The sequence below is a fragment of the Fopius arisanus genome, unplaced genomic scaffold, assembly GCF_000806365.1.
Source record: "Fopius arisanus strain USDA-PBARC FA_bdor unplaced genomic scaffold, ASM80636v1 scaffold00059, whole genome shotgun sequence".
In the NCBI taxonomy this organism is placed as follows: domain Eukaryota; kingdom Metazoa; phylum Arthropoda; class Insecta; order Hymenoptera; family Braconidae; genus Fopius; species Fopius arisanus.
In genome coordinates, this window is record NW_011887798.1 from 113,756 (window position 1) to 125,252 (window position 11,497).

Consider the following 11,497-nt stretch of genomic DNA (forward strand, 5'->3'; position numbering starts at 1 on the left):
CGAAGGGCTCTGTATTTTTTGTTTCCACCACGTGTACGAACCTAACAAAACACATCTTCAGTAAAAATTTTTCGTGGGTACCAAACAATTTTTCATTTATTTTCATCTTCAGAACGCTGTGGGATTGGTGTCAGCATGGCACTCAGAGTAGGTAAGGGTGATCATCATATGAACAATAAATAATAATAAATAACAATGAATTCAACATTTATATGTAGTTATGAAAATTTTTATGGGAAACTAAACAGAATTCTGGGAATAATAATTAATTATAATTAGTAGAAAATATACCGTGTGGATTCTCTGGGCTCCAAGTTTGGTGTTGGCAGCAGGACGTCCCAACTCGAACTTCCTCTTCTTCCTGAGGGGCTTCCTCTTGCCTCCGGTGGCACGTCGCTTATGCCAGTGATCCCTGGAAATACCTGTGATTTCCAAAAAACAAATGAATCACTCATCCTCCAACAAATCAATTAACAACATAAAATATTTCAGTAGCAACGAAATTGTTTACAAAGTTAACCTCGACACACTGTCACTTCCCACTGCCCCGAAAAACCCAGAAAAACCAAAAAATATTTCCACAATCGACAAGAATAATCATCCCTGCTGTCAGATCCCTCGATTATCGGGGATAATTATTTTTAAAAATAGGGATGTTCGGGGATTACGAGAACCGAAATAAAATCCACAACTCACCCATCGTGCAAGAGCGACCGAAAAGGCCTTAAACTATTCAGAGAAAAAGACGAGGAGATTTCACTTCCGGTGAAGGACCACTACGGAATTTTACATTGGAGCGGGAAAAGCGCCACATGTCAATTCTTTAAAAAATATATTCTCCAAATCGACTCTGAAAATGAATAATTATAATTATTTAAAATCATAATCATTCATTAACAATGAATTTTTTATTTAAAAAAGTACTCCATCAAAATGTTGTAATTTTAAAAAATATGAATTAAGCAATTAATTAATATGTTAATTAATAATTGAAAATAATAGCCAATTAAAGAATTGATTATTGATTAGGAATTAATTTTTTTGTTAAAGAAATGAAAATCTCCGTGACTTTTCAAATCGCCCGCTGGATTATCTCACGATTTTCTGGCTTGCCTCCGCACTTCCGCTAGTGTCTCTGCAATGAACTTTCAGCTTGTTTTTGCCCTCCCCCTCCGCATCATTCGTTGCATACACTTCAGTGTTTCTTTATTATCATTATTGTTACTTCCAACAATCGTTCGTTGTCCAGCGCATCAAAAAAATACGAATTTCTATATTAAAAATTGGTAAAGCCCTCGAAATTAATCCCCAAACCGATTGACCACCGAATCATCTCTATCCGCCGATCTCCGAACAAGTGAAAAATGTTATTAAAGTTCCATACGTGATTACAAGTGATATTTCAATGTTTCATTATTTACTCTCACCGATATTTCCCCGAAAAATTCCCCATCTAATGCTAAGAACGTTGAAACCGATTAATCGTGTTGTTATTTTTCCCTGAGACGATGAATACAAGTAACAGTGGAAATCCGGAGGGAACCGGTGACAAGAGACAGCCAGAGACTTCTCAGGTGCCCCAGCACAGTCTTACGACGATTCAGAATGTCCACAGGATCCAGACAATTCAGAATATCGTTCAGAGCAATGTGCAGACGATTCAGCCGGCCCAGAGTGTCGTGAGTACAGTGGCATCAGCGATCGTCGGTAAATCCATATCCCTGGATTTGAATCCAAAATTATCATTGATGAAGTCAGTGGTGCAGAGTGGATCAGCTGTCTCTGACGCCAACAAGATTACGACAACCCTGTGCTCAGTGGGATCAACAGTGAGAATAATATCTCCAGGTATGCTGAGCACTGTGGAACGTCAGAATGCCTCACCAGGTCAGAGTCAGGGTGTCCAGGGTGTTCAGGGTGTCCAGCAGGTTGTAACGACAATTCCCGCTACGTATCATGTTCCAAGAGGTCCAGCAGCTGTTGCAAACATATCAGCACCTAGATCAACAGTTGCAACACCAATAGTGAGAGCAAGTGGTGCAGCTGTTGTGCCAATAGCAAGACCTGGAGCACCAACAACAGTGACAACAACCCAGTGGCCACCGAAGACATCAGTGGTCTATGCTCCACCTCAACGTCATCCAGTTCCTCCAGTAACACGAGTGACAACACGACCACAAGCTGTTTACACAGCCCAACAATCCCAGCTGGCACCCCAGTCACAAATTCGTCCTGTCCAGGCAACAGTCGTCACAGCTACAGTATCAGGAGGTGTTTCAGGTGCTCCACGATTGCTTACACCTGTTCTCCAGTCCACGAATACCCTCACGAGAATACCAGTGCCCCAGGTACGTCCCACTGTTCCCCTGGTGTCCACAGGCGTTCAACCACCCAGGCATCCATCCCAGGGCATCCAGTCAACGACTCATCAGCCCACGAGAACATTGGCGGTTCCTGCAACGACAAACAGAGTGACAGTAACAGCACCTGTGGTGGGCACAGCCAATAGAATCCCAGGCACAGCTTCACTGGCTGTACAACCAGCACTTGGACGTCAGTTATCGATAAATCCAACACCTGGAGCCACCAATTTTTCCAGAGTTGTCATTCCCTCTCAGCAGATTCAGCAAGCACCAGGTCATCAACAGGGTCCCAGAGTTGTCCAGACTATCACATCACTCGCTAATATTGGGACAGTATCACGAGTAATTGCCACAACGACGTCAGGAGGAATTTCTAATATGGCTAGGGTAAGCCAGTCAGCTCCAACATCGGTTGCCAGAATAACTGGAATGACACTGCACTCTCTGCCCCTGACATCCCCGAGGACAACACCAGCACCCATGAAACCCCTGCAAGCTCAGACAATCACTCAGACTGTTCAAATCAAGTCCTCTGGACAGCAGACACTCAGGGTGACTCCAGCTACTCCAGTAGTTATGACAACAACAGCATCTACTATTGTCACATCAGCCCCTCCAGCAACAATAATTATCAATAATACCAATAGCATCCCCAGCTCACCGAATCAGTACCAATATCGTCAGGGACAGCCTGTGAGACTCCTGGTGGAGCCCTCCCACGAGGACAATCACAGCAAACCCAACGCCTCACCTCGGCCGAGTATCCTGAGGAAACGAGATCACGACAGCTCTCCAGCCAAGTCGATAGCTAAGAATTTAGTGCCTGTTTTGACTTCCTTGGCAGCTAGGCAGTCCATGGGGAGTCCTCCAGGTTCTCCTAGAGCGGACAGGGAGGGAAATCACAGTTCAGGATCCACAACTGTCTCTGCTACTAGCTCACCGGGACTTGATGAGGAACCTGAACAGTCCAGGATCAATCCTCAGGGGAACTCCATGGAGATGAGCCCCAGAAAGAAACCCAGGAAGCAACAGCTCACTGGTGTTGAGCTCACTGAGGCCAGGTGTAATGTCGAGGAGATGCAGTTCATTTGCGAAGACAAGATCAAGAGGGAAATCAAGGAGGAGAGGAGGGATAAATTTGAGAGGGAGGGACAGACTGTTCTGGTCAGGGGTAGACCAACTCCCAGCCTCATTGGTAAGGGTAAGATGACGATTGATTGGGAATTATTTAATTACTGGGGCCTGAAATTGTCATTTTTTTTTTCATTTTACAGATTCCTCTTGGAAGAACAGGTGGGGAGGCAGGCTTCATCATTACAGGAGACCTGGGGATGTCAGGCCCAAGGAGGAGAGAAGACCCACTGTCGCTGAAATTGCTCAGCAAAAATTCGTACTCCAGAAGATCAATGGATGGAAGGTCTATCAACTCACTGCGCAAATGGAGGATCTTGCTCAGTTGGAAAAACAAGTAATTTTTATTTTTATGTTTATATAAATGTGATAAACTAATTTTACGACGAGTTATTCAATTTATAATCAAATTTTCCGTGAGATTTTACGTAAAATATCATTTAGAACACCAAAAAAAATTTATAAATTATTATTCCGGGGTAAATAAATAATAAAAGATATTGGACATTTTTTTTCCAATTCTGTGGAATCAGGGGGTGATTATTGAATGGAATGATTTTGTTTGCAGGTCCATGAGAAGCTGAAATCCACTCTCCTGATGCTAGAGTCCCAGCAGCCGACGAAAAATCGTCAGGACGACGGGATCGAGCGTGCGAATGAATTAATCAAAGGGAATATGCAGAGAAGTAGCTTAATAAGTGAAGGTATGAGTGAAGCTAGGACCCAACTGATCGCTATTTTTCAACACAAGGATCACGTGAGTGATATACTTCAACGTTGTGGCAACAAACGATCGCAGAAAAAACGGGACAAGTGAATAAAATGGAAATTCAGTGCATTCTCTCATCTCCAGGAAGTCTGACTTCAAGGAGTGGGAGATTAAATGTTTATATCTTTCAATGTTTTTTAAATCTTGCAGAGGATAGATTATATTGGATTAATACAGAATGTTTTTCAGCATCCTGTGGTTTTATTGTCCTATTATCTATCCTTTAATGTAATTAATTATTTGTTTGTAATAACGAAGATTTTTCCTAAAATCAGAAAACGCGAATTATCTTGTTGATAAATACCTGCAAATATCGCAGAAACTATTAGACTTATCGAAAAACGTCAGAAAGATTTTTTGTAAAAAAATGAATGATTAAATTAAATGGTCTTATCGTATTTTTCGATAAATCCAGCTGTTTACGGGATATTTGGGATTTTCCTTGTGTTTTTAAGAATTTGTTGTTGAAGTCGAGGAATTCAGGGAATGACAATCGGTTGCTAGGGAAACGTAACACATCTGCAATCGATTGAAGAGGTACGATCAGTTGAAAAAGTGTTTTTGTTATTAATTAGATTAATTGATCGATTAAAAATGTTGTGGGGGGGGAGTCCACCCTTGGATTTATCCTGTGAAATCGAGAAAAAACATGAAGAACCCCTGGAGATTTTGATTATCGGGGCTTGTGATGCCAGACATATCATCAAAACCCTTTCCTCACTCGGTAAATCATCAAGACGAGTGACTTTTCATGTCCTGGAGGCGACCCTCGAGGACATCGCCAGGTCCATTCTCCTGATTAATATTTCATTAGAAAAAATATTAGGTAAATCGTTCCATCTCCAATTATATCCGATTTCATAAAAATAAAAATCGTTTGAATGAGGGAAAATGAGTTGAATGTGTCTGAAGGGTTCCAGGAAGCCAGCAGATACTTCCTAGAGGTCATGGGGAATACCCTCGTCACCCCAGGGACTGCAAAATATCTAATTAAAACTGTAAAACGATTAATTGACGTAATTACGCAGACGTACCCCTGTCCCTGGCTCAATCTCCAGGGGATGAAATACAAAGACAGAGACGGTATCGAAGGGATCTTCAAGTAAGTCCTCAACTCCATAAATAAAAAATCCGGAAAAACAATTAAAGGATTTCAAATTACAATAAAAATAAATCGAATCGAGTCTATTATTTTGTTCTGCCTTTTGTTAATTCAATTTTAATTTTAGGGTAATAAGGAATATTTTTGTTTGTTATTTATAAATATTATTGAGACATTTGATTTGAGGTTCTGGGTGAGAGCTCTTTGCGAAGGAGTTCCCATCGTCGATTACTGGAACAAGAGAGTCAGGAGTTCTCTGAAGACCCGTTACGACTATCGAGATGGAGTATTCGACTGGGATTACCATATGGTCTTGAAGTCAAGTGGTCTCAAGTACCTGACGAATCAGGAGTACAAGTTCTGGAGGAACAACGGCGTTGCCTTTACGTGGATAGAGACTGATCCTTCTCGAAGCAATCCAACACTTTTGAGTGGAATTCATGCTGTGGGACAGGGATTCATACATTTTGCTTACAAAGGAGATATCAATAATGGGCCCTTTTTCACTTGGGCCATCGATGATCTCAACAGAAATCCGTAATTTTACAATTAATAATTGATAAATTGATGGATAATTGATAATTGATAACAGCTAAAAAAAATACGTATCAATTCGAAGATGAATTGATTTGACGATCAATTCAAATAATCAAAATCAAATTATTTTCATGGAATTTCACGTTTTCTTATTCTTATGAATATAATTTAGTATAAGGCATTTCCAGAAAGTTAAGAGCCACTGACGCAGCCGAGGGTCAAGTTCTCAAAGCGATTTATCAGATAAGAACCAAGGAAGAGTGCCCGAACGATTTTATCGCTGCCCATAGGGACCAATCTCTCATCTACGCGACTCTAGTCAGTCAAATGCCGGATTCAGGGAGTGAATTTGAGCCCTGGGAGTACAAAGATTACTCCAAGCGAATTCAGGAGGACTGCCCCTGGGTCAACATCCCCGATCACATCGTAATTTCGTTTCTATAAAAATTATTCCGGATTTTTGCCCTGATTTTTCCTTAACGTTTCGTTCAATTCGCAAAAAAAATTTTGAATGTTTACTCTAGGTGAAATTCTACCCTGCGTGGTACATAGAAAAATACAAAAGTAAACCCGACTTCAACGAGAAATTCGATGTTGCATTCGTAGCAAACAACATGACAAATCAAATTCCAAATATAATTCCCTGGGTTAAAGTGAAAGGAGCTGTTCTGGTTGAGACCCGAAAATTCATGACAGAACTGTCCAAAGAAGATCACCAGAAGTTCTCCAACGACCTGGAGGAATTGACTAAAGCATCGGGGCTAAAAAGCCTCGAGTCCGTCGACGAACCCCTGGAGAACATCCAACGATACACGAAAGAGTGAAATAAAAACGTAATAAAATGAGAAATAATTTTAATTCTTCAAACGACAAATGATGTAATCGTAATAAGCAAGATACTATATTAAAAACGTGAGCCTCGATGTTTAGAGTATTTACAAATATAAGTGGTATTTATTTAATAGCGAATTGTTTATAAGATATTTTTTTTGGGATTTTCATTAACCGAGCAGCTCGAAATCTTCGTCTGACGTGTCATACTGTCGATCTAATCGTTCAAAATCTAGAACTGAAAAAGAAAAATAATTCTTCAAACGTTAATTATCCCAATAAATAAATTAAAACAATCCAAATATCTTTTACAATTCAAGATTAATAAAAGGAAAACGCAATTTCATTGGAATCAACTGGAAAAAAAATTGATTCGTCAAGTCTAAAACTTCCTAAAGAAAATTTTTAATACGATTAAGAAATTTATTGGTTTTTATTAATCTGTAGAAGATATTTGGAGATTATCATGATTTATAGTACCATTTGATGATGTGATCCCCAAGGCCTCAGTAGCAACATCATCTAGAGGTGACCAGTGAGCTGGACGTTCAGCACAGAGTTCGAAGAGCGGTTGTTTCTCAGGTGTAATGAGTTCGTTCTGCATAGATCTACAGAGAGACTTGAACTCCTTCTCAGTAGCACAGAAGAAGCACTGGAAAAAAAAAATGAATCACCATGAGATTTTCCCAATTCGCCCTGAAAAAACAAAAACTCACGAGAGCAACAGAAGGATCTATTCCAGTGATGGGTATTCTGCTGGCAGCCTTGCAGTGGTACGTTTGATCGAGGTCCACCTCATCCTGCTCGATCTTCTGTTCTACACAGCCAAATCTCTGGGTCGTGTGTGGATCCAGGAATATCACTTGATCACCTGAACAGAGATCACATCATAGAAGACGAATAAATCAACTCGTTAATTACGTACCAACGCAGCCTATGAAGTACAGAGCGAGGTTTGGCTTGCCCCCAATGACGCCCAGGGACTGTGGAATCTTGAAAGACGTCTACACGAAAAAAATAATTAATAGATTACCAGCAATTACAGCAATTTGGAACCCTTCACTTACTTTGAGGCCATTGATGTAGACAGGGTTGATGTCACTCAGGCCAAGGCGCAACGGTATCAATAACAATAATGGCTTCCACTGGCTGGAAACCCTCAGAGGCTCACCATCTGATTCCTCAGCAGTAGCTGCACTATCTACCCTGCACTGTCTCACTGTAAATAGAATTCTTCCTTAAACCATCCCTAATCAATAAATTACAGTATTTAGGGGGTACTTACAAACGTCATTAATTATCAGGGTATTGTCGAGGGCCACGTGAATTGTTAACGAGCTCCAATCGTCGTAAACTACTAATTTCCTTCAGATCAAAAGGCACAGCAATTACAAGAGATCATGAAATTGAGAAAATGAAGAATAATTTTTTATAAATTCGTTTACCAAAATTTTGTGGAGGCAATTAGGGACTTACTTTAGTACTTGGGCAATTGTGTTGGGCCCGAACCACTGGCCAACCTCTTTGCCCTCAGAGGAGGCCCCCATCAGGGCAATCTGATGAATTGAAAAAGGAGTTGACCTTTTGTCCGTGAATTTATTCAGGATCTTTAAGTATGTGCTATCTCTAGTTTGAGGTGTCCACTGCCAGTCTCGTCCTGTTTCCATCGGAGTTAATTATTAAAATGGATCTTATGGATTCTTGATTATTGCGGAACGAACCTAAATGTAAGGCAACCAGGGCCTGGGCCAATACCATCTGTCCACACCTCAGCATACAGCCCCATCCTTTATCAGACGTAAATGTCGAGCTACAGCCGCCAATTGGTACAAAACCCTTACGATAAGTAAACCACAGCTTCGATCGTATGTCTCTACGTATTATATCTAACTCTAAAAAATGAAAAAAAAATTTTTTCGTCTATAAAACTATCGCAACAGCTTCTCTCATCCAGAATTTTTCCATTATTATTATTACGAACAGATATCCAAGTAAATTATCTGGATTCGAACAATTGATATGTGTAATTTCCAAATAAAAAATTAGGGAACAGGAAAATAAAATTCGAGTTGAGTAGAAAATTGAGAAAATACTTGGATATCATTGGGGCAGTTTAGGTGATTAAATCGGGTATTTATTTTATATCTGGGGGACACCTTTGATCGCATTATATCTCCTCCCCAGAATCCACACGGGCTCTTGAGTCTGGGGGATATCGTCTGGCTCGTCACTCAAATTCTGAGTGAATAAACTGTCCATTGTTAAATTACGATGTCACCTCTCAAAAACTCCGCACCTGGTATCTGTAAATGACAAAATAACTAGAGGAAAGTTTACTCAGTGCAGCCAGTTTTGGGAAATATCTCCGGAACCAAGAGAGATAATTGATTTTTCGTCATTAAGTTTTTTGCAGAGATAATTGAAACCTAGAAAAAAGGTTCTTACAAAGGCATCGATATATCCAATAATTTCGGAGATATTTCCGAAAACTCCCCGAAGACTGGAATCAATACATTTTTCTATTTTTTCCTTCAATTCCTTCAATTTCGCATGTCTCTAAAAAAAAACATCTAAAACCCCAAGAAAATTCCCGGAGAACTGTAATTCTAGGTTATAATTTGACAATCTTGCAGGAATTCCAGGAAATCCCGGGATAACTCACATGAAAAATATTTCCCGAAACTGTCGAGAGATCTCTCATCCTAGACCCCCAAAAAAAAACTGCCAGAAGTCGTCAACAATCAGTCAAGATAATGAAATGACAACAAAACTGGATTGACAGCCAGAACAATAAAACAGTGAAAAAAAAAAATTGACGAATATCTCGATCGGTGGCGCTGCAATCGATTCTCGAATGGTGTCGACTTCCCTTTGTCCAATATCACCCATTGGCCCATGTCGTCACCCATGGAACGCAGCTCGTGATATTATCCCCAACAATTGTGAAAGTTTATAAAAAATTCAATCCATCAGTTCCGCCGATTGTGTCATTCGAAATCTCCGCCCTAACCCCCCAAAATTCAATTAAAATGCGCGAGTGTATCACCCCCACAAGCCGTGTAATTACTCCAAAAGATAATCCATGAATTTTCCATCATTGAATTACCGTTTTCCCAGGCAATCCAGTGTCTAAATAATCCGGGGAATAAATAATTATTCAGACAATTCAGTGAAGTGACTGGAGATTTTGGTGACTTCATTAGTGATAACGAGAGGATTTTCCAGGATTTTTCAAGGAGAAATGGACGGAAAAGCCAAGAAACCCAAGGAAAAGCGGAGGTCAGTGCATTTTCAGATTTTTTTTGTGACCATTCGTGGTTTTTACCGAGATTTTTTAAAATGTTATCCCCAGAAATTCTGGAATTTGAATATATTTTATGGAAAGTTTTTTTGGGTATTTATAATCTTGGATTCTCTTCTGGGAATGGACACTTGGTGCTGGGGGCGCCTCTGGACCTCTCGGTTTTCTATGGAAGAATGGAGATTATGGGATCTGGAATTTTTTCTGAAAGAAATATTTTGCCAATTTTTCATTTAGGAGAGATTGCTGAATTTTCTTAGAGTATTTCACCCTTTGATTCATTTCCTCCGTGAATTCTCTCACAATAAATTCCTTCAGGAAGTCATCACTCTACCTATGACCTTGAAAATACTTTTTAACAATAAATGGAATTTATTTTGAAATTCTTTGAATACGAAATTTACACAAAATTAATCTCTCATGAATGAATTTGATTTCAAATCTAATTATTCTGGATGGAGCACATGAAAAACAATTGTTTAAATTATTGCTATTATCCTAATTGAAAAATTTAATTTTTTAATCTGAATAATTCTCTCTCTTAAATGGATTTTTGTGGGGAAATAATTTTTCTCAGTGCAAAAGAGAGAGGGAAATTATGGAGGAAAATATAATTGTTATTGAATTATTATTATTTTTTAACGAATACGAATGGATCAGGAAATTTCGAATTTGTTAAAGTGAAGGGAATCAAATTAATAATTTATTTTTCATGTTTAATTTATTAATCATCAAAATAAATCAAGTTTTCATTTTGTTTTAGTCTTTCAATCTAAAAATTTCCATATTTTTCATTGAGTGTTCAATTATCAAAAATCGACTATTAAAAAGCAATTATTTTCTCCATAATTTTCCGTTATCTCTCCATTCGATGATTTCAAGTAAAAAAAAACACTTTGATCGGGGAATTTTCTTTTGCTGATAAATTATTAATCCATGGATTCGATCACATGTCGAAATCGTGACGTTGAAACGACATGAATTCTTTGAAAATTGATTATGAGGGTCGATCCAGTCGCTTTCTCTTTGAGTTTCGAGATCTCCGATGCTGGAGTGAAAATCCTTGAGGTGTTGGAGTACCTGTCCGACACCACTGACAGTCTCACACCAAAAAAAAATATAGAAAAATCGAATTTCGAGCCCTCGAATTTCAAACCCCCTGACAATTTCTCTTACAACCCGAGACACAATAATTGTGTAATAAATTCACACATTTTCCTCTTTATGTTTATCGAATTGACATTTACCCTCGTAATCTCTGTGCAAGTACAGAATTAAGAAGCAATTACTTCATTGATAATTTTTTATCAAACATTTCTCCAAAATTTTCTCCATTCCATGTTTCTAGACGCTTTTTATTCAATTCTTCAGGATTCTTATTTTATTTAATTATTAAAAGGAAATTGATTATCGATTTTGAGAAAAATTAATTGATGATTGACGCAATTTGGGAGTTTCAGATT

The 11,497-nt window shown here is 39.0% G+C and overlaps 4 protein-coding genes across 5 annotated transcripts in view; 2 read left to right on the top strand and 2 right to left on the bottom strand.

Annotated features, from left to right (window-relative positions):
• RpS8 (ribosomal protein S8) overlaps window positions 1-792 on the bottom strand; it is a 1,909-nt gene extending 1,117 nt beyond the window's left edge. The window contains exons 1-3 of the mRNA XM_011308425.1: window positions 697-792; window positions 292-422; window positions 9-41 (exon numbers count right to left, since the gene is read on the bottom strand). Of these exons, the coding sequence (XP_011306727.1) occupies window positions 9-41; window positions 292-422; window positions 697-700 (168 nt within the window). The 5' untranslated portion in view covers window positions 701-792. The remainder of the gene's footprint in view (window positions 1-8; window positions 42-291; window positions 423-696) is intronic.
• A 395-nt stretch (window positions 793-1,187) lies between these two features.
• On the top strand, window positions 1,188-4,636 carry Sap130 (Sin3A-associated protein 130). 2 transcript variants are annotated; one of them, XM_011308242.1, is made up of 3 exons: window positions 1,188-3,564; window positions 3,638-3,831; window positions 4,063-4,636. In XM_011308242.1, the coding sequence occupies exons 1-3, from the start codon at window positions 1,509-1,511 to the stop codon at window positions 4,309-4,311; spliced, it is 2,499 nt and encodes an 832-aa protein (XP_011306544.1). In that variant the 5' UTR covers window positions 1,188-1,508; the 3' UTR covers window positions 4,312-4,636. The 2 variants fall into 2 exon arrangements, with proteins under 2 accessions (XP_011306544.1, XP_011306545.1); XM_011308243.1 differs by having other exon boundaries at window positions 1,188-3,558; window positions 4,063-4,635.
• A 142-nt stretch (window positions 4,637-4,778) lies between these two features.
• Window positions 4,779-6,871, top strand: Dnaaf3 (Dynein axonemal assembly factor 3). Its single transcript, XM_011308244.1, has 5 exons — window positions 4,779-5,089; window positions 5,176-5,365; window positions 5,552-5,902; window positions 6,091-6,328; window positions 6,427-6,871. Exons 1-5 carry the CDS (start codon window positions 4,858-4,860, stop codon window positions 6,724-6,726), a joined length of 1,311 nt encoding a protein of 436 aa, XP_011306546.1. The 5' UTR covers window positions 4,779-4,857; the 3' UTR covers window positions 6,727-6,871.
• Window positions 6,872-6,894: 23 nt separating this feature from the next.
• Window positions 6,895-9,546, bottom strand: Atg4a (Autophagy-related 4a). The gene is made up of 10 exons (XM_011308245.1): window positions 9,396-9,546; window positions 8,890-9,036; window positions 8,455-8,625; window positions 8,210-8,390; window positions 8,019-8,098; window positions 7,801-7,952; window positions 7,659-7,737; window positions 7,450-7,604; window positions 7,214-7,385; window positions 6,895-6,971 (listed from the first exon to the last, which is right to left on the bottom strand). The coding sequence occupies exons 2-10, from the start codon at window positions 8,990-8,992 to the stop codon at window positions 6,904-6,906; spliced, it is 1,161 nt and encodes a 386-aa protein (XP_011306547.1). The 5' UTR covers window positions 8,993-9,036; window positions 9,396-9,546; the 3' UTR covers window positions 6,895-6,903.
• Window positions 9,547-11,497: the final 1,951 nt, after the last annotated feature.